Source organism: Pseudophryne corroboree, chromosome 11, assembly GCF_028390025.1.
Source record: "Pseudophryne corroboree isolate aPseCor3 chromosome 11, aPseCor3.hap2, whole genome shotgun sequence".
NCBI classification, from domain to species: Eukaryota; Metazoa; Chordata; class Amphibia; order Anura; family Myobatrachidae; genus Pseudophryne; species Pseudophryne corroboree.
In genome coordinates this window covers 315,354,078-315,378,581 of record NC_086454.1, presented here as the reverse complement: position 1 = coordinate 315,378,581, position 24,504 = coordinate 315,354,078, and the positions used below count along the sequence as shown (strand labels likewise).

General features: G+C 47.4%; 1 protein-coding gene across 2 annotated transcripts in view; it reads left to right on the top strand.

The window, feature by feature from the left end:
- ZFPM1 (zinc finger protein, FOG family member 1) overlaps nt 1–21,513 on the top strand; it is a 192,399-nt gene extending 170,886 nt beyond the window's left edge. For both annotated transcript variants that reach the window (XM_063945653.1, XM_063945652.1), the window contains exons 9-11: nt 355–450; nt 15,392–15,541; nt 17,623–21,513. In XM_063945653.1, the coding sequence (XP_063801723.1) occupies nt 355–450; nt 15,392–15,541; nt 17,623–19,859 (2,483 nt within the window). In that variant the 3' untranslated portion in view covers nt 19,860–21,513. The remainder of the gene's footprint in view (nt 1–354; nt 451–15,391; nt 15,542–17,622) is intronic.
- The last annotated feature ends 2,991 nt before the right edge of the window (nt 21,514–24,504 follow it).

Below are 24,504 nucleotides of genomic sequence, written 5' to 3'. Positions count from 1 at the left end.
TGGAGCGTCAGCTACTGATTTAACCCTTATTTGCCCTGCTTAGCCGACTGTATTACATAGGGGAGCGACCTCCTGTGGTTGTTGATGGATACTGTAGGGCTGGTACTGAGGGGGTTAAGTAGAAGTCTTCTGTGTAAACGCCCTGATCAGAGAAGTGTTTAATCTGCGGCCTCCTCCTAGTTTATAATACAGGCCGATCTGTTTGTTCAGAGTGTCCCCTTCAGATGAATAGCATCACAGGAAGCAATCATCCCATCTTAATCAGAGTGCGGTGTGCTCCTATTGCTTTGTGATAACGAGAACCCAGGGTGGTGCAGTGAGAGGCTAAATAACTGACGCTCTTATCTTCCACAGGCGAGAGACCCTTTGTGTGCCTGATCTGCCTGTCCGCTTTCACCACCAAAGCCAACTGCGAGCGCCACCTTAAGGTTCACACGGACACCCTCAATGGTAACTGGGCCCAGCCCTCTGTACCCTCATTCTATGCTATATCACTGTCTGCATTTAAGGGAAATAGTATCAAAAGGACCACTGCATCTGAAATGTTTATAAAAAGGATATATATATATATATATATATATATATATATATATATATACTTCTCTAATGTCCTAGTGGATGCTGGGGACTCCGTAAGGATCATGGGGATAGACGGGCTCCGCAGGAGACATGGGCACTTTAAGAAAGAATTTAGGTTCTGGTGTGCACTGGCTCCTCCCTCTATGCCCCTCCTCCAGGCCTCAGTTTGATACTGTGCCCAGACGAGCTGGGTGCTTTTCAGTGAGCTCTCCTGAGTTTGCTGAGAGAAAGTATTTTGTTGGGTTTTTTATTTTCAGGGAGCTCTGCTGGCAACAGACTCCCTGCATCGTGGGACTGAGGGGAGAGAATCAGCCCTACTCTCTGAAGCTAGGTCCTGCTTCTTAGGCTACTGGACACCATTAGCTCCAGAGGGATCGTACGCAGGATCTCACCCTCGCCGTCCGATCCCAGAGCCGCGCCGCCGTCCCCCTCGCAGAGCCGGAAGACAGAAGCCGGGTGAGTATGAGAAGCAAAGAAGACTTCACAGGCGGCAGAAGACTCCGTTCTTCACTGAGGTAACGCACAGCACTGCAGCTGTGCGCCATTGCTCCCACACACCTCACATACTCCGGTCACTGTAAGGGTGCAGGGGGGGGGGGGGGGGGCGGCGCCCTGGGCAGCAATATAAACCTCTTATTTGGCAAAAGCAGCATATATACAGCTGGACACTGTATATATGCAGGAGCCCCCGCCAATTTTACACTTTTAGCGGGACAAAAGCCCACCGTCGAGGGGGCGGGGCTTCTCCCTCAGCACTCACCAGCGCCATGTTTTTTCTCCACAGCACCGCTGAGAGGAAGCTCCCCGGTCTCTCCCCTGCTTATACCACGGTAGAAGAGAGGGTTTTAAAGACGAGGGGGGGCACATAATTCGGCGCAGATAATAACCGTGCTACTGGGTAAACATTAAATTGCTGTGTTTTTTCCTGGGTCATATAGCGCTGGGGTGTGTGCTGGCATACTCTCTCTCTGTCTCTCCAAAGGGCCTTGTGGGGGAATTATCTTCAGATGAGCATTCCCTGAGTGTGCGGTGTGTCGGTACGTGTGTGTCGACATGTCTGAGGTAAAAGGCTCCCCTAAGGAGGAGATGGAGCAAATGTGTGTGTGAGTGGTGTCTCCGTCGACAACGCCGACACCTGTTTGGATATGTGAAATTAAGTGCTAAGGTAAATTTATTGCACAAAAGATTAGAGAACAGACAGTGAATCTACCCATGTCTGTCCCTATGTCGCAGAGACCTTCAGAGTCTCACGCTCACTATCCAAAATAATAGACACTGATATCGACACGGAGTCTGACTCCAGTGTCGACTACGATAATGCAAAGTTACAGCCAAAATGGCAGGAAAGTATTCAATATATGATTATTGTAATAAAAGATGTTTTGCATATAACTAATGACTCATCTGTCCCTGACACAAGGGTACACATGTTTCTCTAACGTCCTAAGTGGATGCTGGGGACTCCGTAAGGACCATGGGGAATAGCGGCTCCGCAGGAGACTGGGCACATCTAAAGAAAGCTTTAGGACTATCTGGTGTGCACTGGCTCCTCCCCCTATGACCCTCCTCCAAGCCTCAGTTAGATCTCTGTGCCCGAACGAGAAGGGTGCACACTAGGGGCTCTCCTGAGCTTCTTAGTGAAAGTTTTAGTTTAGGTTTTTTATTTTCAGTGAGACCTGCTGGCAACAGGCTCACTGCATCGAGGGACTAAGGGGAGAAGAAGCGAACTCACCTGCGTGCAGAGTGGATTGGGCTTCTTAGGCTACTGGACATTAGCTCCAGAGGGACGATCACAGGCCCAGCTTGGATGGGTCCCAGAGCCGCGCCGCCGGCCCCCTTACAGAGCCAGAAGGCAGAAGAGGTCCGGAAAATCGGCGGCAGAAGACGTCCTGTCTTCAACAAGGTAGCGCACAGCACTGCAGCTGTGCGCCATTGCTCTCAGCACACTTCACACTTCGGTCACTGAGGGTGCAGGGCGCTGGGGGGGGGGGGCGCCCTGAGACGCAATAAAAACACCTTGGATGGCAAAAAAAAATGCATCACATATAGCTCCTGGGCTATATGGATGCATTTAACCCCTGCCAGAATACATAGTAAAACGGGAGATAAGGCCGCCGATAAGGGGGCGGAGCCTATCTCCTCAGCACACTGGCGCCATTTTCCCTCACAGCTCCGTTGGAGGGAAGCTCCCTGGCTCTCCCCTGCAGTCACTACACTACAGAAAGGGTTAAAAAAAAGAGAGGGGGGCACTAATTAGGCGCAGTATTAACTATACAGCAGCTATAAAGGGGAAAAACACTTATATAAGGTTATCCCTGTATATATATATATATATATATAGCGCTCTGGTGTGTGCTGGCAAACTCTCCCTTTGTCTCCCCAAAGGGCTAGTGGGGTCCTGTCCTCTATCAGAGCATTCCCTGTGTGTGTGCTGTATGTCGGTACTTTTGTGTCGACATGTATGAGGAGAAAAATTATGTGGAGACGGAGCAGATTGCCTGTAATAGTGATGTCACCCCCTAGGGGGTCGACACCTGAGTGGATGAACTGTTGGAAGGAATTACGTGACAGTGTCAGCTCTGTATAAAAGACAGTGGTTGACATGAGACAGCCGGCTACTCAGCTTGTGCCTGTCCAGACGTCTCATAGGCCGTCAGGGGCTCTAAAGCGCCCGTTACCTCAGATGGCAGATATAGACGCCGACACGGATACTGACTCCAGTGTCGACGGTGAAGAGACAAATGTGACTTCCAGTAGGGCCACACGTTACATGATTGAGGCAATGAAAAATGTTTTACACATTTCTGATAATACGAGTACCACCAAAAAAAGGGGTATTATGTTCGGTGAGGAAAAACTACCTGTAGTTTTCCTGAATCTGAGAAATTAAATGAGGTGTGTGATGATGCGTGGGTTTCCCCCGATAACAACTGATAATTTCTAAAATGTTATTGGCATTATATCCTTTCCCGCCAGAGGTTAGGGTGCGTTGGGAAACACCCCCTAGGGTGGATAAAGCGCTCACACGCTTGTAAGGGCTCTACCTTCGCCTGAGATGGCCGCCCTTAAGGATCCTGCTGATAGAAAGCAGGAGGGTATCCTAAAAGGTATTTACACACATACTGGTGTTATACTGCGACCAGCAATCGCCTCAGCCTGGATGTGCAGTGCTGGGTTGGCGTGGTCGGATTCCCTGACTGAAAATATTGATACCCTAGATAGGGACAGTATATTTTTGCCTATAGAGCATTTAAAAGATGCATTTCTATATATGCGTGATGCACAGCGGAATATTTGCCGACTGGCATCAAGTCTAAGTGCGTTGTCCATTTCTACCAGTAGAGGGTTATGGACACGTCAGTGGTCAGGTGATGCGTATTCCAAACGGCATTTGGAAGTATTGCTTTATTAAGGGGAGGAGTTATTTGGGGTCGGTCTTTCAGACCTGGTGGCCACGGCAACAGCTGGGAATTCCACGGTTGTACCCCAGGTCGCCTCTCAACATGAGAAGACGCCGTATTATCAGGCGCAGTCTTTTCGTGGACAAGCGGGCAAAAGGTTCCTCATTTCTGCCCCGTGACAGAGGGAGAGGAAAAAGGCTGCAGAAATCAGCCAGTTCCCAGGAACAGAAACCCTCTCCCGCCTCTGCCAAGCCCTCCGTATACGCTGGGGCTTTACAAGCAGAATCAGGCACGGTGGGGGGCCCGTCTCAATGAATTTCAGCGCGCAGTGGGCTCACTCGCAAGTAGACCCCTGGATCCTTCAGGTGATATCTCAGGGGTACAAATTAGAATTCGAGACGTCTCCCCCTCGCCATTTCCTAAAGTCGGCTTTACCGATGTCTCCTTCTGACAGGGAGACCGTTTTGGAAGCCATTCACAAGCTGTATTCCCAGCAGGTGATAATCAAGATACCCCTCCTGCAACAGGGAACGGGGTATTATTCCACACTGTTGTGGTACCGAAGCCGGACGGCTCGGTGAGACCGATTCTAAATCTAAAATCTTTGAACACTTACATACAGAGGTTCAAATTCAAGATTGAGTCACTCAGAGCAGTGATTGCGAACCTGGAAGAAGGGGACTACATGATGTCTCGGGACATCAAGGATGCTTACCTTCATGTCAAAATTTACCCTTCTCACCAAGGGTACCTCAGGTTTATGGTACAGAACTGTCACTATCAGTTCAGACGCTGCCGTATGGATGGTCCACGGCACCCCGGGTCTTTACCAAGGTAATGGCCGAAATGATGATATTCCTTCGAAGGAAGGGAATTTTAGTTATCCCTTACTTGGACAATTCCCTGATAAGGGTAAGATCCAGGGAACAGTTGGAGGTCGGTGTAGCACTATCTCAGGTAGTGTTGCGGCAGCACGATTGGATTCTCAATATTCCAAAATCGCACCTGGTTCCGACGACGTGTCTTCTGTTCCTAGGGATGATCCTGGACACAGTCCAGAAAAAGGGGTTTCTCCCGGAGGAGAAAGCCAGGGAGTTATCCGAGCTAGTCAGGAACCTCCTAAAACCGAGCCAAGTCTCAGTGCATCAATGCACAAGGGTTCTGGGTAAAATGGTGGCTTCCTACGAAGCAATCCCATTCGGCAGATTCCACGCAAGAACTTTCCAGTGGGACCTGCTGGACAAATGGTCCGGGTCGCATCTTCAGATGCATCAGCGGATAACCCTGTCACCAAGGACAAGGGTGTCCCTCCTGTGGTGGTTGCAGAGTGCTCATCTTCTAGAGGGCCGCAGATTAGGCATTCAGGACTGGGTCCTGGTGACCACGGATGCCAGCCTGCGAGGCTGGGGAGCAGTCACACAGGGAAGGAATATCCAGGGCTTATGGTCAAGCCTGGAGACATCACTTCACATAAATATCCTGAAGCTAAGGGACATTTACAATGCTCTAAGCTTAGCAAGACCTCTGCTTCAAGGTCAGCCGGTGTTGATCCAGTCGGACAACATCACGGCAGTCACCCACGTAAACAGACAGGGTGGCACAAGAAGCAGGAGGGCAATGGCAGAAGCTGCAAGGATTCTTCGCTGGGCGGAAAATCATGTGATAGCACTGTCAGCAGTATTCATTCCGGGAGTGGACAACTAGGAAGCAGACTTCCTCAGCACGACCTCCACCCGGGAGAGTGGGGCCTTCACCCAGAAGTCTTCCACATGATTAAAAACTCGACAGGTATTGCGCCAGGTCCAGGGACCCTCAGGCAATAAGCTGTAGACGCTCTGGTAACACCGTGGGTGTACCAGTCAGGGTATGTGTTCCCTCCTCTGCCTCTCATACCCAAGGTACTGAGATTGATAAGATGGAGAGGAGTAAGCACTATATTCGTGGTTCCGGATTGGCCAAGAAGGACTTGGTAACCGGAACTTCAAGAGATGCTCACGGAGGATCCGTGGCCTCTACCTCTAAGAAGGGACCTGCTCCAGCAAGGACCCTGTCTGTTCCAAGACTTACCGCGGCTGCGTTTGACGGCATGGCGGTTGAACGCCGGATCCTGAAGGAAAAAAGGCATTCCGGATGAAGTCATCCCTATCCTGATCAAAGCCAGGAAGGATGTAACCGCAAAAACATTATCACCGCAATTGGCGAAAATATGTTGCGTGGTGCGAGGCCAGTAAGGCCCGACGGAGGAAATTCAACTGGGTCGATTCCTACATTTCCTGCAAACAGGAGTGTCTATGGGCCTGAAATTGGGGTCCATTAAGGTTCAAATTTCGGCCCTGTCAATTTTCTTCCAAAAAGAACTAGCTTCAGTCCCTGAAGTTCAGACGTTTGTAAAAGGGGTACTGCATATACAGCCTCCTTTTGTGCCTCCAGTGGCACTTTGGGATCTCAATGTAGTTTTGGGTTCCAAAAGTCACATTGGTTTGAACCACTTAAATCTGTGGAGTTAAAATATCTCACATGAAAAGTGGTCATGCTGTTGGCCCTGGCCTGGGCCAGGCGCGTGTCAGAATTGGCGGCTTTATCCTGAAAAAGCCCTTATCTGATTTTCCATTCGGACAGGGCGGAATTGAGGACTCGTCCTCAGTTTCTCCCCAAGGTGGTTTCAGCGTTTCACCTGAACCAACCTATTTGTGGTGCCTGCGGCTACTAGGGACTTGGAGGCCTCCAAGTTGCTAGACGTTGTCAGGGCCCTGAAAATATATGTTTCCAGGACGGCTGGAGTCAGGAAATCTGACTCGCTGTTTATCCTGTATGCACCCAACAAGCTGGGTGCTCCTGCTTCTAAGCAGACTATTGCTCGTTGGATTTGTAGTACAATTCAGCTTGCACATTCTGTGGCAGGCCTGCCACAGCCAAAAATCTGTAAATGCCCACTCCACAAGGAAGGTGGGCTCATCTTGGGCGGCTGCCCGAGGGGTCTCGGCTTTACAACTTTGCCGAGCAGCTACTTGGTCAGGAGCAAATACGTTTGTAAAATTCTACAAAATTGATATCCTGGCTGAGGAGGACCTGGAGTTCTCTCATTTGGTGCTGCAGAGTCATCCGCACTCTCCCGCCCGTTTGGAAGCTTTGGTATAATCCCCATGGTCCTTACGGAGTCCCCAGCATCCACTTAAAACGTTAGAGAAAATAAGAATTTACTTACCGATAATTCTATTTCTCATAGTCCGTAGTGGATGCTGGGCGCCCATCCCAAGTGCGGATTGTCTGCAATACTTGTACATAGTTATTGTTACAAAAATCGGGTTATTATTGTTGTGAGCCATCTTTCAGAGGCTCCTCTGTTATCATGCTGTTAACTGGGTTCAGATCACAGGTTATACGGTGTGATTGGTGTGGCTGGTATGAGTCTTACCCGGGATTCAAAATCCTTCCTTATTGTGTACGCTCGTCCGGGCACAGTATCCTAACTGAGGCTTGGAGGAGGGTCATAGGGGGAGGAGCCAGTGCACACCAGATAGTCCTAAAGCTTTCTTTAGATGTGCCCAGTCTCCTGCGGAGCCGCTATTCCCCATGGTCCTTACGGAGTCCCCAGCATCCACTACGGACTATGAGAAATAGAATTATCGGTAAGTAAATTCTTATTTTAAGGGAAAGAAAGCTGAGGTAAATTTCCCTCCTCTCATGAAGAAAAAGAGCGGGAATCTCCCACAAAGAATTCTCAGGGAGTATCCTTTCCCTACTAGGGCCAGGATACGATGGGAATCTTCCCCTAGGGTGGACAAAGCTTGTCACGTTTACCCAAAAGGTAGCGCTGACTTAACAGCTATCCTCAGGGATCCTGCGGATAGCATGCAGTAAAAGTACTTTGAAGTCCATTTACACACATTCTGGTACACTACTCAGACCGGCGATTGTGTCGGCATGGGTTTATAGCGCTGTAGCAGCGTGGACAAGATTGAGACCCTAGTATGTGTGTGTGTGTGTGTGTATATATATATATATATATATATATATATATATATATATATGTATGTATATATATAAAGACATGCCCAAAGATACATTAGTCTACTGGGTTCTAGAGTCAACGCTATGTCGATTTCTGCTAGACGTGTCCTGTGGAACATGCAATGGACAGGTGATGCCGACTAAAAGAGGCATATGGAAGGTTTACCTTACAAGGCTGAGGAATTGTGTGGAGAAGGGCTCTCGGACCTGGTCTCCACAGCTATAACTGGTAATTCTGATCCTTTGCCTTATATTCCCGCACAGCCTAAGAAAGCATGACATTATCAAATGCAGTCCTTTCGATCACAAAGAAACAAGAAAGTCCGAGCTGCGTCCTTTCTTGCCAGAGGCAGGGGCAGAGGAAAGAAGCTGCACAACACAGCTAGTTCCCAGGAACAGAAGTCCTCCCCGGCCTCTACAAAATCCACCGCATGACGCTGGGGCTCCACAGCGGAGCTAGGCCCGGTGGGGGCACGTTTTCGAAATTTCAGCCACAAGTGGGTTCACTCCCAGGTGGACCCCTGGGCAATAGAAATTGTGTCTCAGGGATACAAGCTGGAATTCGAAGAGATGCCCCCTCACCGATACCTCAAATCGGCCCTACCAGCTTCCCTCCACGAGAGGGAAATAGTGTTAACTACAATTCACAAATTGTATCTTCAACAGGTGGTGGTCAAGGTTCCCCTCCTTCAACAGCGAAGGGGTTTTTATTCGACCATGTTTGTAGTCCCGAAACCGGACGGTTCGGTCAGACCCATATTGAATTTAAAATCCCTGAACATATACCTGAAAAGTTCAAGATGGAATCGCTGAGAGCGGTCATCGCAAGCCTGGAAGGGGGGGATTTTATGGTGTCTCTGGACATAAAGGATGCATACCTTCATGTCCCCATTTATCCACCTCATCAGGCGTACCTCAGATTTGTGGTACAGGATTGTCATTACCAATTTCAGACGTTGCCGTTTGGTCTCTCCACGGCACCGAGAATACTTACCAAGGTAATGGCGGAAATGATGGTACTCCTGCGGAAGCAAGGGGTCACAATTATCCAGTACTTGGACGATCTCCTCATGAAAGCGAGATCAAGAGAGCAGTTGCTGAACAGCGTATCACTTTCTCTGGAAGTGTTACGGCAACACGGCTGGATTCTAAATATTCCAAAGTCGCAGTTGGTTCCTACGACTTGTCTGCCTTTCCTGGGCATGATTCTGGACACAGACCAGAAAAGGGTTTATCTCCCAATAGAGAATACTCAGGAACTCATGACCCTGGTCAGGAACTTATTAAAACCAAAACAGGTGTCAGTGCATCACTGCACTCGAGTCCTGGGAAAGATGGTGGCATCATACGAGGCCATTCCCTTCAGCAGGTTCCATGCGAGGACCTGTCAATGGGACTTACTGGACAAGTGGTCCGGATCACATCTTCAGATGCATCGGTTAATCACCCTATCCCCCAGGGCAAGGGTGTCACTCCTGTGGTGGCTGCAGAGTGCTCACCTTCTCGAGGGCCGCAGATTCGGCATTCAGGACTGGGTCCTGGTGACCACGGACGCAAGCCTCCGAGGTTGGGGAGCAATCACACAGGGAAGAAATTTCCAAGGTCTGTGGTCAAGTCAAGAGACTTGCCTTCACATCAACATCCTGGAACTAAGGGCCATATACAACGCCCTACGTCAAGCGGAGACCCTGCTTCGCGACCAACCGGTTCTGATTCAGACAGACAACATCACCGCAGTGGCTCATGTAAACCGACAAGGCGGCACAAGGAGCAGGGTGGCGATGGCGAAGCCACCAGAATTCTTTGCTGGGCGGAGAATCACGTAAGCGCACTGTCAGCAGTGTTCGTCCCGGGAGTGGACAACTGGGAAGCAGACTTCCTCAGCAGACACGACCTCCACCCGGGAGAGTGGGGACTTCATCAGGAAGTCTTCACACAGATTACAAGTCAGTGGGAACTGCCACAAGTGGACATGATGGCATCCCGCCTCGACAAAAAGCTACAGAGGTATTGCGCCAGGTCAAGAGACCCTCAGGCGGTTGCTGTGGACGCCCTGGTGACACCGTGGGTGTTCCAGTCGGTCTATGTATTTCCTCCTCTTCCTCTCATACCCAAGGTGCTGAGGATAATAAGAAAAAGAGGAGTGAGAACAATCCTCATTGTCCCAGATTGGCCACGAAGGACTTGATATCCAAATCTGCAAGAAATGCTCACAGAGGACCCGTGGCCTCTTCCTCTAAGACAGGACCTGTTGCAACAGGGGCCCTGTCTGTTCCAAGACTTACCGCGACTGCGTTTGACGACATGGCGGTTGAACGCCGGATCCTAGCAGAGAAAGGCATTCTGGATGAGGTCATTCCTACGCTGATAAAGGCTAGGAAGGACGTGACAGCTCAACATTATCACCGTATATGGCGAAAATATGTTTATAGCTGTGAGGCCAGGAATGCTCCTTGCGGAGGAATTCCAGCTGGGCCGTTTCCTTCACTTCCTAAAGTCCGGAGTGAATTGGGGCCTAAAATTGGGTTCCATTAAGGTCCAGATTTTGGCCCTATCCATTTTCTTTCAAAAGGAGCTGGCTTCTCTACCTGAAGTTTAGATGTTTGTAAAGGGAGTGCTGCATATTCAGCCTCCTTTTGTGCCTCCAGTGGCACCTTGGGATCTTAACGTGGTGTTAAGTTTCCTGAAATCCCACTGGGTTTGAACCACTTAAAACGGTGGAGTTGAAATATCTCACCTGGAAGGTGGTCATGCTATTAGCCTTGGCTTCGACTAGGCGTGTGTCAGAGTTGGCGGCTTTGTCACATAAAAGCCTCTATCTGGTTTTCCATGAGGATAGAGCAGAATTGCGGACCCGTCCACAATTTCTGCCGAAAGTGGTTTCATCTTTTCATATAAACCAACCTATTGTGGTGCCTGTGGCTACTACTGACTTGGAGGATTCCGAGTTACTTGATGTGGTCAGGGCTTTGAAGGTTTATGTAGCCAGAACGGCTAGGGTCAGGAAAACAGAGTCTTTGTTTATCCTGTATGCTTCCAACAAGCTTGGTGCTCTTGCTTCAAAGCAAACTATTGCTCGCTGGATCTGTAACACGATTCAGCAGGCTCATTCTGCGGCTGGATTGCCGCTGCCAAAATCAGTTAAGGCCCATTCCACTAGGAAGGTGGGCTCTTCTTGGGCGGCTGCCCGAGGGGTCTTGGCATTACAGCTTTGCCGAGCGGCTACTTGGTCAGGTTCAAACACTTTCGCAAAGTTCTACGAGTTTGATACCCTGGCTGAGGAGGACCTTGTGTTTGCTCAATCGGTGCTGCAGAGTCATCCGCACTCTCCCGCCCGTTTGGGAGCTTTGGTATAATCTCCATGGTCCTTACGGAGTCCCCAGCATCCACTAGGACGTTAGAGAAAATAAGATTTTACTTACCGGTAAATCTATTTCTCGTAGTCCGTAGTGGATGCTGGGCGCCCGTCCCAAGTGCGGACTTCTTCTGCAATACTTGTATATAGTTATTGCTTCAATAAGGGTTAAGTTATGGTTGCATCAGGGTTTGACCTGATGCTCTGTTATTTGTCATACTGTTAACTGGATGTTATCACATGTTATACGGTGTGATTTGTGTGGCTGGTATGAATCTTGCCCTGGATTACCAAAATCCTTTCCTTGTACTGTCAGCTCTTCTGGGCACAGTTTCTCTAACTGAGGTCTGGAGGAGGGGCATAGAGGGAGGAGCCAGTGCACACCAGAACCTAAATTCTTTCTTAAAGTGCCCATGTCTCCTGCGGAGCCCGTCTATCCCCATGGTCCTTACGGAGTCCCCAGCATCCACTACGAACTACGAGAAATAGATTTACCGGTAAGTAAAATCTTATTTTTATATATATATCTGCCAAGAAATTGAAGAAGCAGGGAGCGCCAATAGTGCATTAAAAGAGTACAGCAATTTTATTTAAAAAGTCCAAATCGGTGACAAGTAAAACTCGTACCATAAAAGGCGGTCAAACCACCGCTCATGTAACCGGCATATGATTTACCCCACCGTGCAAACCAACATTCTCAGTTCCAATTCCAAATGTCAGACCACGCCCATACGCGTTTCGTCATTCGACTTCGTCAGTAGGCCTGGTCTCAGCTTATTCTGCAAACAGGCATCTGCTTCTCATACAAACTGCAGTCTTGATTGCTTGCTAGTTAGCACCTGAGCAGGATTTCCACTGTGAGTAATTGCCAAGATCCAGTGTTCAGCAACCAGGCTCTGTTCAGCAAACAGAGCCTGGTTGCTGAACACTGGATCTTGGCAATTACTCACAGTGGAAATCCTACTCGGGTGCTAACCAGCAAGTAATCAAGACTGCAGTTTGTATGAGAAGCAGATGCCTGTTTGCAGAATAAGCTGAGACCAGGCCTACTGACGAAGTCGAATGACGAAACGCGTATGGGCGTGGTCTGACGTTTGGATTTGGAACTGAGAATGTTGGTTTGCACGGTGGGGTAAATCATATGCCGGTTACACGAGCGGTGGTTTGACCGCCTTTTATGGTACGAGTTTTACTTGTCACCGATTTGGACTTTTTAAATAAAATTGCTGTACTCTTTTAATGCACTATTGGCGCTCCTTGCTTCTTCAATTTCTTGGCAGGACTACCACCCGTTCGGGATCAGGTAACATTGGGGAAGCGACAGCTGGAAATCCCAGAAGTGCGCACTGACAAGTCTCCTTCACCAAATAATATTGTCTGTCAGTGAGTTTGAGGAACATTGCTCCTAGTCCATTTTTGGACTTGTAGTTCCACGGGACTTTTTATATATATATATATATATATATATATATATATATATATATATATGTATATATATATATGTATATATATATATGTATATATATATATAAATAAAAAAAAGCTTTTACCTTGTTATTTGCGCTCATACTATCTGTTCTCACACATACATATATATATATATATATATATATATATATATAATTCTCACATATATGGGGCTGTTTCTGAGTTGTATGCAAAGTGGCTGTGTTTCCAGGGAGTCGCGGAGCCCAATTTTACCACCTTATGGTAGTTTGAGCTACCATAGGACTAATACGGGCATCTGTGCGGCTTCCTTCTGTTGTCATTGGTAACGCCACTTGCAACAGCCCATGCTGTGTGAAAAAGATCCATCAGAAACAAATGGGTGTGGTTTACTAAAACTACACAAATTAGATAGACAGACAGTAGGTCAACCCTATATGGTCAATACGTACAAAAGGTCGACATTGTTCGACACATTTAAAAAAAAAAAGAAATGGACAACATTTGTCCATTTCAGTCTGTAACCACTATTAGTGTAAATGTAGGCCCGCGCGGGCACGCTTCGGACAAGGTGCTGCGCTCGGCACAGGTTACTGTTCCCAGTCGTAGTCCACATGGATGGTAAATGAAGAAAAAGTTGAAAAAACATCCCAAAAAACTTGTCAACCATTGTCATGTCTACGTTTTGTACCTGTCGACCTTTTCACCATGTTGACCATATAAGACCTATTGACTGTCTAATTAGACACTATCTATACATTGGAACCCGAAACAAGCTTCCCCTCCTGTACACACCACTAAGACTCGTACGGAACTGAGGCAGCACTTCCGCAAGTCTGAACAGTCCCGTGCGATCGCATAGTCACCGCCCCGTAACACCCATTTCACGAAAAGAAAGATCTGTCTGACTCTGAAAAGGACGGACAATCGGACATATGCCATTTGTGCATGATAAAACTCATTTGTATCCATGCAAAGAGATCCATCCAATGCAGAATCTGCTCCACATAAGTACCACCTTAGGAAGCTCATCAGAAATTAGATAACTGCTTAATGATGGGCTGGAGGGCATATTTCCTATGTACATCTGGCTTCCTGTCTGTAACATTATATGGCAGAAAGTGAAACTACTCAATCCCTGCCAGGATAGGAGACATTTTACTTACTATTGCTTTTCAAAATGACCTGCCAACATTAATTTAAGTAGGGAGGGAGAGGCGTACCGGTCGTTGCCTTATTATTTCTGTAAAGTAGTGCAGGTTGGTGGTGCAGTGGTTAGAATGGGAGTGGTTATTCCTGTGCGCAAGAGCGGTGATGTGCGGATTGCAGATAGTGTTCCAAAGCCCCTGTTCTGATATCACCATTGGGATAAGATGAGACCACTCATTTTTGTGCTGAACTCTTGTATGACCTAGAACCAGCTTTGCCATGTTCTCAACAGCTGGGCACGTGTAGTTCCGACCTTGAGTGTTTGTTTCCAACAGTGACAGGTTCTGCGGGTTCATAATGTTGTGGGGAGCATGTTTCTGGCATAGTTTTGGTGCAGTCATCCCTTTAGAAGGAAAGGTCAATGCTAATCCCTACATAATGGTACTGAGTGATCAACTTCCCAGGATATGGCATAATTTCTTGTTGGGAGGACCATGTCCCCATCCACACAGCACCTGTGGTCGCCCAGTGGTTTGGTAAAGATGACATTGATGTTAGCCAAAAGCCATGGCTGCCTCAGTCACCAGACTTGAAACATAGAATGTGACGGCAGATAAGAACCACTTGGCCCATCTAGTCTGCCTTTTTTTTTTTTTTTTTTTACCATATTTTTAGCTCAATTCTTATTTGATCCTTATTTCTTTGTAAGGAGATCCTTATGTCTATCCCATGCATGTTTAAATTGCTCTACTGTCTTAGCCTCTACCACCTCTGATGGGAGGCTATTCCACTTGTCCACTACCCTTTCTGTGAAGTCATTTTTCTGCAAATTTCCCCTGAACCTCCCCCCCCCCCCCTTTCCCCTGAACCTTCCCCCCAAACTTGACCATACTCTAGCACTTATAGCGCTTCTGAAACCGATGTTTCTAGCACAATCGGCTGAGGGACTCCCTTGTGCAAGAATGGTCCTTCATCCTGGCTGCTCTGTTCCACACATTGGTAGATATAGTGCCATGCTGCATCACTGCCCATGCCCCTATGCCCCTATGCCCTAATATTATATTGCTGTGTCGGTTTTGTTGGTCACTATCATTACATCACCCTTTTAATTAATACATGTTGGGGCACCATTTAGAAATAATGGGGCAGATGTATTAACCTGGAGAAGGCATAAGGAAGTAATAAACCAGTGATATGTGCAAGGTGATAAAGGCAGCAGCCAATCAGATCCTAACTGTTAATTTACATATTGGAGCTGATTGGCTGGTGTGTTTATCACCTTGCACATATCATTGGTTTATCACTTCCTTATGCCTTCTCCAGGTTGATACATCTGCTCCTTTGTATCCTGTGATTTCTTCTACGTCTGATGTGCAAAACACATGAATTGATAGAATGCCTGATAGTGCGGCGTGACCTTGTTCTAAGTCTCTCTTACTCTTTGTCTCAGGTGTTTGCCATGGCTGTGGTTTCATCTCCACCACCCGTGACATTCTGTACAGCCATCTGGTAACCAACCACATGATCTGCCAACCAGGGCCAAAGGTCGATGTGTATCCAGTCGGGAAAACACAACCTTCAGCCAAGCCAGCAAATCCAAGTACGTCTGCGCAGGCGCTCACCTCTCCTCTGAGTCATCGGTATAACAGCGGTCTTTTGCATTGGTGCATTTAGTAAGCGGAATCTGATGTCATTTACCTGGTCTAGGAGAAGCAGAAGAATCCGCTGTAGACCCCCTTGTAACAAGACTCCCAACCCCATGGGGTATATAACGGGTGTGGGTCGTTTTATCGACAGTGTCTAGGTCGACAATGTTTAGGTCGACCACTATAGGTCGACAGTCACTAGGTCGACATGGATGGAAGGTCGACAGGGTTTCTAGGTCGACATGTGCTAGGTCGACAGGTCTAAAGGTCGACATGAGGATTTTTTTTTTTTTGGTGTCGTTTTCTTCGTAAAGTGACCGGGACCCCAAATTAGTGCACCGCGTCCCCTCGCTTCGCTCGCCATGCTTCGGGCATGGTGCCTTCGCTCCGCTACCGCTTCGCTCGGCACACTTTACCGTTCCAATCGTAGTCCACATGGATCGTTAAGTATGAAAAAATCCCCCCCCCCCCAAAAAAAATGTGAAAAACTCATGTCGACCTTTAGACCTGTCGACCTAGAAACCCTGTCGACCTTCCATCCATGTCGACCTAGTGACTGTCGACCTAGTGACTGTCGACCTATAGTGGTCGACCTAAACATTGCCGACCTAGACACTGTCGATCTTCAGACCGGATCCCGTATATTACACCAGTGATTACAGTGAGCCAGTTAGAGGTACAGAATGGAGGTAGTATACTTATTCAGCAGGAACTAGTGATCTCACTGAGGCATGAAGCACGGTGTACCTCAGTGATGGGCTACAGTCTCATTAATATTGGTTTGTGTGCTACCACAGTGTGTACAGTACAGTACAGACTAATGAATATGTTTATTAAGCATGAGCAGCCACTAAGATGTGTATATATATATAGAGAGAGAGAGATCACTATTCACTTTTGTAAATAAGCCTCAAATTTAGGCCATGTTAGGAAAGTTTCAGGTCTTCTTTCAGCCGTGTGATAATAAGAAGCCCAAAAGGTATAAGGGTCAATTCATGAAGCAGTGAAAAGTGTGGAGAAGTTGCCCATAGCAACCAATCAGCATTGAAGTAACATTTATAATTTGCATACTGTAAAATTATACAGAGCAGCTGATTGGTTGCCATGGGCAACTTCTCCACTGGCTCACTTCTCCACTCTTTTTCACTGCTTCATGAATAGACCCCAGAGTAATATAGTCTACGTTGACCGATAGTGTTATAAAGTGGCAATAGCAATTAATGCTAAACAATCAATCCTTATTGGCATTTTAATACTGCTGTCAAAGCCACGAATGAGCAGTGTCTGTGACACACAATGGCATAGTAAACATACCCCCAAGACTGAGACCAGGTCACTCGCAGGCATCGGTTTCCTTTATTTTTATTCCGCTGTTGCTCTTGTACGTTAAATCAGAACACCTGACTTTCTGCCACATCTCTGCAGAAGCTTATAGGGGCAGCCCGAGATAGGCAGCATGGCTGTAGTTCCTGCATAGCAGACTTCACAGAGCGATCTACATTGACGTTGCAACGATCTTGGGTGAGATGTACTAATGGACATCGCCGCCCAACGCCACAATGCTAATCACATATGTACTTATATATGCGATTAGCATTGTGGAGGACAGCACTTCCGACAAGAGCGGTCCTCCGCGATCCCCTGCTAGAGCCTGACTTCCGGGATTCGGCCCCGGGAGTCGGTCTGCACATGCGCAAGGTGATGGGGGGCGGGCGTGGGGCATGCTGAGAGGGATCCGATCGCTGGCGAACCCCTCCGCGGTGCTGACCTGGCGGCTGGGGCATAGTACATTCCGAAAATGTGGTAAATGGGAGTTTACCGCATTTTCCGTTTAGTACATCCCGCCCCTTGTACCCCTCCAAGTTTATGGCATTTCAGAATCCTATGTCTGGCTTGCTTGTAACATTCCCCTGTCTTCACATTAAAAATATATTTTGTTAAGTTTCTCAGAGAGAGGGACATTTTTAAGTTATATCTATATTAAGGTTACGTGGATGTTTCTTACTTAGTAACGTCTCCTCTACCATTTCCACAGCTGTAAATCCAGCATCTGCCTCCAGTCTTCTGACCTGCAACCTCTGTGGATTCTTGGCTGACGGTCTTCCTACTCTCCAGCAACACGCAGTTATTCACACTACAGCTTCTGTTCCGTTCATCCCGCAGTCTGTCAAGTCCCCATCAGTTCCTGAAAGGGAGCAGCACCCTGAGGTCTTGAAAAACGGTGACGCTAACTCGCCAATGTCCTCTTCGGGTAGTGAGGAACCTCCTCTTAAAGTCAAAATTAAAGAAGAACCGGAACCAGAACAAGCGATCAGTGATCCTAGCTCTGCCTGCTGTGAGACCGGAGACGGAGCGTCATTGGTGCCATCCCCTGCTGTGAAAGTGAAAACTGAAATCTCCAGTCCCACCCCTGGATCTAGCCCTGTCCCCAGTGAGCCTGGAGCAGCAGCTGGGGGTGGAACAGTAATCATGCCACACTATGTCTTTGGGCATGAAGCATCTCCAGCCATAGTCCCACAGGCCTCCGAGATCCTAGCCAAGATGTCTGAGCTCGTACACAGCCGTTTGAAACAAGGGCAAGCAATTACCTCCGCTGGCTTTTCAGGGTCACCAGCACCCAAAGGTGCTACTTGTTTTGAGTGTGAAATCACCTTTAATAACATCAATAACTATTATGTGCACAAGCGACTTTACTGCTCTGGGAGACACGTGTCAGACGAGAACCCGGCCAGTAGCCGCAAAGTGAAGGTTGTTCCTGTACGAGCGGCTGTAGCTCCTGGAAGCTCTACACTACCCGTTGTTGATGATCAGAGGACATCCCCACCGCAAGAGGAAGCTGGAGGAGAGAGCAGTGCCCCAACCGTGTCGGTAAAAGTAGAAGAGGGTGCAGAAAACGAAGCCGCGGGGTGCGGACAAAATAGTGAAAGTAGCCAGACTTCTAGCACACTGGAGGACCCAGTCGCAGATCCAACACGCACTGTGTGTGAAGCCTGCAACATCTGTTTCAGCAGACATGACACATACGTAGTACACAAGCGTTACTACTGCGCATCACGTCATGACCCTCCTCTGCGTCGCAGTGGGATCAACAAGCCTGGCTTGCCATTCACACCTCAACCAACTCCACGAACGCGTAAACGCCGCAAGCTTTACGAAATCCATGGAGTAACCCCAGCAGAGGTAACCGCTCCATCATTGCTGCCCATCATGCCGGGCCTTATACCAGCTCCTACTATACCCTCTCCCAGTTCCAGCCCTGATGCAGCAGATGGGCCTATCGACCTAAGCAAGAAGCCTCGCCTGTTGGTTGAAGCACCATTGACTTCTCCAGCTGCTGCCGTGGTTCCCCTGGCAGACTACCACGAATGTACGGCATGCCGGATTAGTTTCAACAGCCTCGAAAGCTACCTGGCGCACAAGAAGTTTTCCTGTCCTGCAGCTACTTTGCAACAAAAGGCTCTTCAACAGCTTCAGAAAATTAAATCCCCCTCAAATGCAGCTGGAAAGATCGGGGAAGACGTAGTGAGAGTGAAAGTGGAGAGAAGAACCACTTTAAGTCCAGCATCAGTGAGTGAGACCATGCAGCCGCTCGCTGTGCCGTATACGGCTGTTCCGGATAGCAAACCACTTCAACTGTACTCTGCCGCACTAGAAGCCTCTCCATCTGCTACAGCCACATGTCCTTATTGCCCTCCTAATGTGGTAATTCGAGGAGACCTACTTGAACATTTCAGGAGTGTCCATGGTCTGCTGTTGGCAAAACCCACCATAGGTCACCGTCTACAGGGCACAGTCATGGAGGTTCTATTACCTGCTCGGGTACAATCAAGTAACGTGTCAGAGAGCAGCTTGCCTAGTCCCCCTGTCTCATCATCATCTCCACTACAACTCTCTGGGCTCCAAAAAGACATTACAAACAACAAAGATGCCACATCCTCCTCCTCTTCATCAGCCAGTGGTAGTCCGGTTTCAACTACCACTCCACGTGCAGTGTTGACCAGCACCCCTAGACCCTTGTTGCCAAGCTCTCCAGCCCTTCCTTTAAATCCTTTGGTAGAAAATCATAGGGAAGATGGACTCAGGGTGTCCACTCATGCTCTGCTACCTGGGGACAAAGCAATGCAGCCCCCTAAGGCTGGCCTAACGTCTCCATTGCCCAATGGAAACCACAGGTATTGCCGACTCTGCAATATCAAGTTCAGTAGCCTGTCGACTTTCATTGCTCACAAAAAATACTACTGTTCATCTCATGCTGCAGAACATGTGAAATAAACTTAGTTGGAGATGTTCTGAGAAGTGGTTTTAAAGCACTAAATTGACTGAGTGATTGGGGACAATAATGGTCATTGTGACTCTATGCTCTGTACTTTCCAAGTACAACTTGTGGATGAGGAATGATACCCGGATAAACCTCAGCCTAAGTGACACATTTAACTGGTGGGTCAGCCTACTGCTATTGGAGCATGACCGTTGTGTTGGACTTTATTGCGGTCTGACGGCACCGTGGATATCCTACCCACTTGGCATGAGAGTATCATGGATTTTTGTCCTGTAAACTTGTAGAGAATCCCTTCTCTTATCCGTTGTGTAACAACAGAAAGCATTACGTTCCTGATGGACCGACGTGTTTCAGGTCTTTCAAGACGTGCTCTGTTTGTTACTAAAACACATGACGACTGCAAGACTCTCAGTCCAGTTACTTGGTGAATGCCTCCCAATTGTTAAGCACAATAACTGTTACAAAGAGTGAAAACCGTCAAGACAAATGTCTTTGTTACAGGGCTGGGGAGGGAATAACTTTTTTAGTAAGTTATTTTTAAACTGTATTTAAATGAAAGTTAAGGGGTAAAACCTGCTGGGTTTTTCCTCCTTCTTTTTTTTTTTCTTCTCTTTTCTTTCTCTTTTGTAGTGAAAACTCTATATATTTGGAAAATATTTTGATTTTTCCAGTACCAATGGAGTTAACATTTTATTGTGGCGAGTGAGGCATGGTGTATCCTGTGAGACTTTTTTTTAAAACTTTAATTATTTTAAATTTCTAGGATGGTTTTGAGTAGGACCATCAGCCCAAATCTTGTCACAGATACTGATCATTCTCAGGGCTGAAAACCAGACTCTGTGTCTAGGAACACAACGCGTTTCTTTGGGATCTTAAGACAGAAGGAGATGATACAGTGCGGTGGGTGGGTACTCGGAGATGAACAGTATACCTCTGGCAACCTCAGAAACAACTGTTACCTGATGCTTTCTTCTGTTTACGAAGCATACCTTGTTTCAGTTGTATCCGGAGATTTAGCATTTTACCTTTTGTTATCTTCTTCCACCTTGGCTAAGAAAATCACTTTCAATACAGTCCGGTGCATTTACTCAGTTTATCTACATAAAAAAAAAAAAAGTGATTAAACCGAACAACACTGAACCAACGAGGATCTCCCCTACAAACTGTAGGCAAATGGTAGGTGCTGTCAGAGTTCGGATAGGTTCACAGCCAGACTTGTTTTGGAATGTTCCATGTGTACGAAAAATGAAGGGCACTTATAACTTTTATGACCGAAGGGTTTTGGATCCCACCTGTTGGTGAAATATGTGACACATTAGAAGTATGGATGCTCAACCGTTCAACAGGAGAGAGGGAGAGAATTTATAAAAGCACTATATGAAGCACCAGTTAGTATTGACTCCTTTCCGTCTGATCCCTACGAAGATTGTTTTTTGTTTTGTTTTTTTAAATGGGTGTATTTTTTATATGGCATTATATATGCCCAAAACTGGAAGAAAAAAAAACAAGTTGTGTTTAAAATAGTCCTTAAATATATTTATATATTAATATAGATACCAGGAGCACTGATCCACAAATAAAAGCACACAGTTCTGGTGACTAACAAGTGTGTATAATTCTGTACATAAATAAAGCCTGTGTATATTATATGTTCATGTTGTTTCGTTCTTGCCTAACTTCAGTCTAAAATATGATCTACAGACGCGTCAAAGAAGGTTTCATTACTCTCTAAATATCCGTAAGGCTATGATCTGGAGGTTTCCTGTCACTCGTTACCCATTCACCCAAGCACCAGAACTGTGGGGATCCTGTGCCAGATTTACATACCTCTGTTTTTTGGTCCTCTGTTGTTCCTTTTAAGTGCCAGTGTTTTATGGTAAACTGAATTTATAATAAACCTGAGGTAAAACAGAGTGTTATAGATCCCCCATCAGATATACAATACACCAGAATAATCTACACTATTAGTGCTTCCATTTTTTATTTTTTGTTCTTTTGTCTGTGTAATCGCCAATTGTTACATTTCCATACCTTGACTAAATGTTCACAATGTATTTGCTGCCAGAAAGAGAGCCCTGCTTTTTGTCTGTCCGTAGACTATTTCAGCAGCCACTACTGTTGTTTTAGTCCTAATTGGCTGCAAATGAAAACTTTCATGGTCCCAAAAAGACCACATCTATCGTTATTATCTGTTCATGATCTACTAGAGGTTGATAGGAAATGATGGAAAATATAGTCCGATTATCACTGCCCAATCTTAATTCTGTCCATCTGATCTGGACGTTTGACCTTAGTACCAAAACAGGGTCTGCTCTTTTTAAAAGGCTGGACTTCCTTGCACATGAATCCCACCAAAATAATTAGTATTTGCCCATTTAAATTAATTACCTCATTCAGACAGGTAGTAGGTCTGCTCTACCTTGAGCAACCTGAGTGGGCTTACTCTACCACTCCTGGAGTATAGGAATTCCTCATTCCTAAATATCAATCCTCCCACTGTATCATGGCCAAGCAACTTGCTGCCAACACCAGGCTCCTACACCAGCACCTGGAACTATTTGTCCCCCCAGGCACCTACACCAGCACCTGGAACTACTTGTTCCCCCAGGCACCTACACCAGCAACTGGAACTACTTGTCCCCCCAGGCTCCTACACCAGCACCTGGAACTACTTGTCCCCACAAGCTCCTACACCAGCACCTGGAACTGCTCGTCTCCCCAGTATCCTACACCAGCACTAGGAACTACTTGTCCGCCAAGGCTACTACACCAGCACCTGGAACTACTTGTGGCCCCCCCAGGCTCCTACCTGGAACTACTTGACGTGGTCCCCAGGCTCCTACACCAGCACCTGGAACTACTTCTCCCCCAAGGCTCTTACACCAGCACCTGGAACTACTTGTTCTCTCAGGCTCCTACACGAGCACCAGGAGCTACTTGCCAACCAGGCTCCTACACCAGTACCTGGAACTACTTGCCAACCAGGCTCCTACACCAGTACCTGGAACTCCTTGTCCCCCCAGGCTCCTACACCAGCACCTGGAACTCCTTGTTCTCCCAGGCTCCTACACCAGCACCTGGAACTACTTGTCCCCCCAGGCTCCTACACCAGCACCTGGACTACTTGTCCCCCCAGGCTCCTACACCAGCACCTGGAACTACTTGTCCCCCCAGGCTCCTACACCAGCACCTGGAACTACTTGTCCCCCCAGGCTCCTACACCAGCACCTGGAACTACTTGTCCCCCCAGGCTCCTACACCAGCACTAGGAACTACTTGTCCCCCCAGGCTCCTAGACCAGCTCCTGGAACTACCTACCAGGCTTTGGCCACTCCCCAAGTGTGAAGTCTCGGAGGGGGAAAGTTTTACTTCCCAAATCTATTTCCAGGATTTGGCTTCTCTATCCATCCTAAACTGGGCTCTAGATGTAGGCAGCCAACCCAGGGGCAAGAGTCTCGCTGCTGCCACTCCAGAAGCCCACAGGGCTCAGACATGGCAGTTAGCTGGGTGGATTCCCCAGCCCTTATGGAAGCTATTTCACTCTGGCAGCTCACTGAATGTAATCTATATAGACCAAGGCAAATACCCTTTCCACTTACACAGATTTCTTACAGGGATGCAGTTTAATCTTCTTGGGGATAAGCTGTATCGCCACGTCTCACCCTGATACGGGTATGAGCTCTTGACAGTGATTACCCTCAGCACCGGAAAACTCATCCAGCGCGTACCTTCAGTACTGCCCAAAACGCATTTCATCTAACAGAGACAGATAACAGATTATTCAAACAATACATTTCTTTCTAGAAAACTGGGGACCTGCACCAAGTCTTTATGGCAGTGTTGGTCCTTCCTGTGGATGAGACTTCTCAGAAAGCTATGTATATAGTCTTCCAGCTTGTAAGCTGTATGACTGATGGGTACATTAAGGTACAAGGCTCTGAGCGAATTTGACAAGTGCCAAATTCTGATGTCGAGACAACTCCATGGCACCTCCAAGATGGAAGGTTTTGGGAACCAAGGCTCATTGATGCACAAGGGGAGTGAAGGCTAGCCTGTTTGGTCCTATCCCACAGAAGAGCTACTGTAGCACAAATTGCTGAGATACTGCTGGCTATGATAGAAAGGTTTCAGAACACACAGATAATCGCCGATTGCTGCATATGGGGTTGTGTAGCTGCAGACTGGATCAGAGTGGTCATACTGGCCCCTGTCCACCTCTGAACGTACCTACAATGGGCACATGAACGTCAGAACTGGAACATAGTGCAATGGAAGCAGGGCCTGGTCTGATGAATCCAGTTTTCTTTTATATCATGTGAATGGCCAGGTGCTTGTGCATCATTTATCTGGGGAAGAGATGGCACCAGGAAGCACTGTGGGAAGAAGGTAAGCCGGCTGAGGCAGTGTGATATTGTGAGCAATGTTCTGCTGGGAAACCTTGGGTCCTGCCATTTAAGTGGATCATACTTTGACATATACCACCTACCTAAACATTGTTGCACACCAAGTACATCCCTTTATGGAAACGGTATTCCCTGATGGCAGTGACCTTTTTCAGCAGGATAATGCGCCAAGCCACACTGCAAACATTGCTCAGGAGTGGTTTCAGGAACATGATAAAGAGTTCAAGGTGTGGAC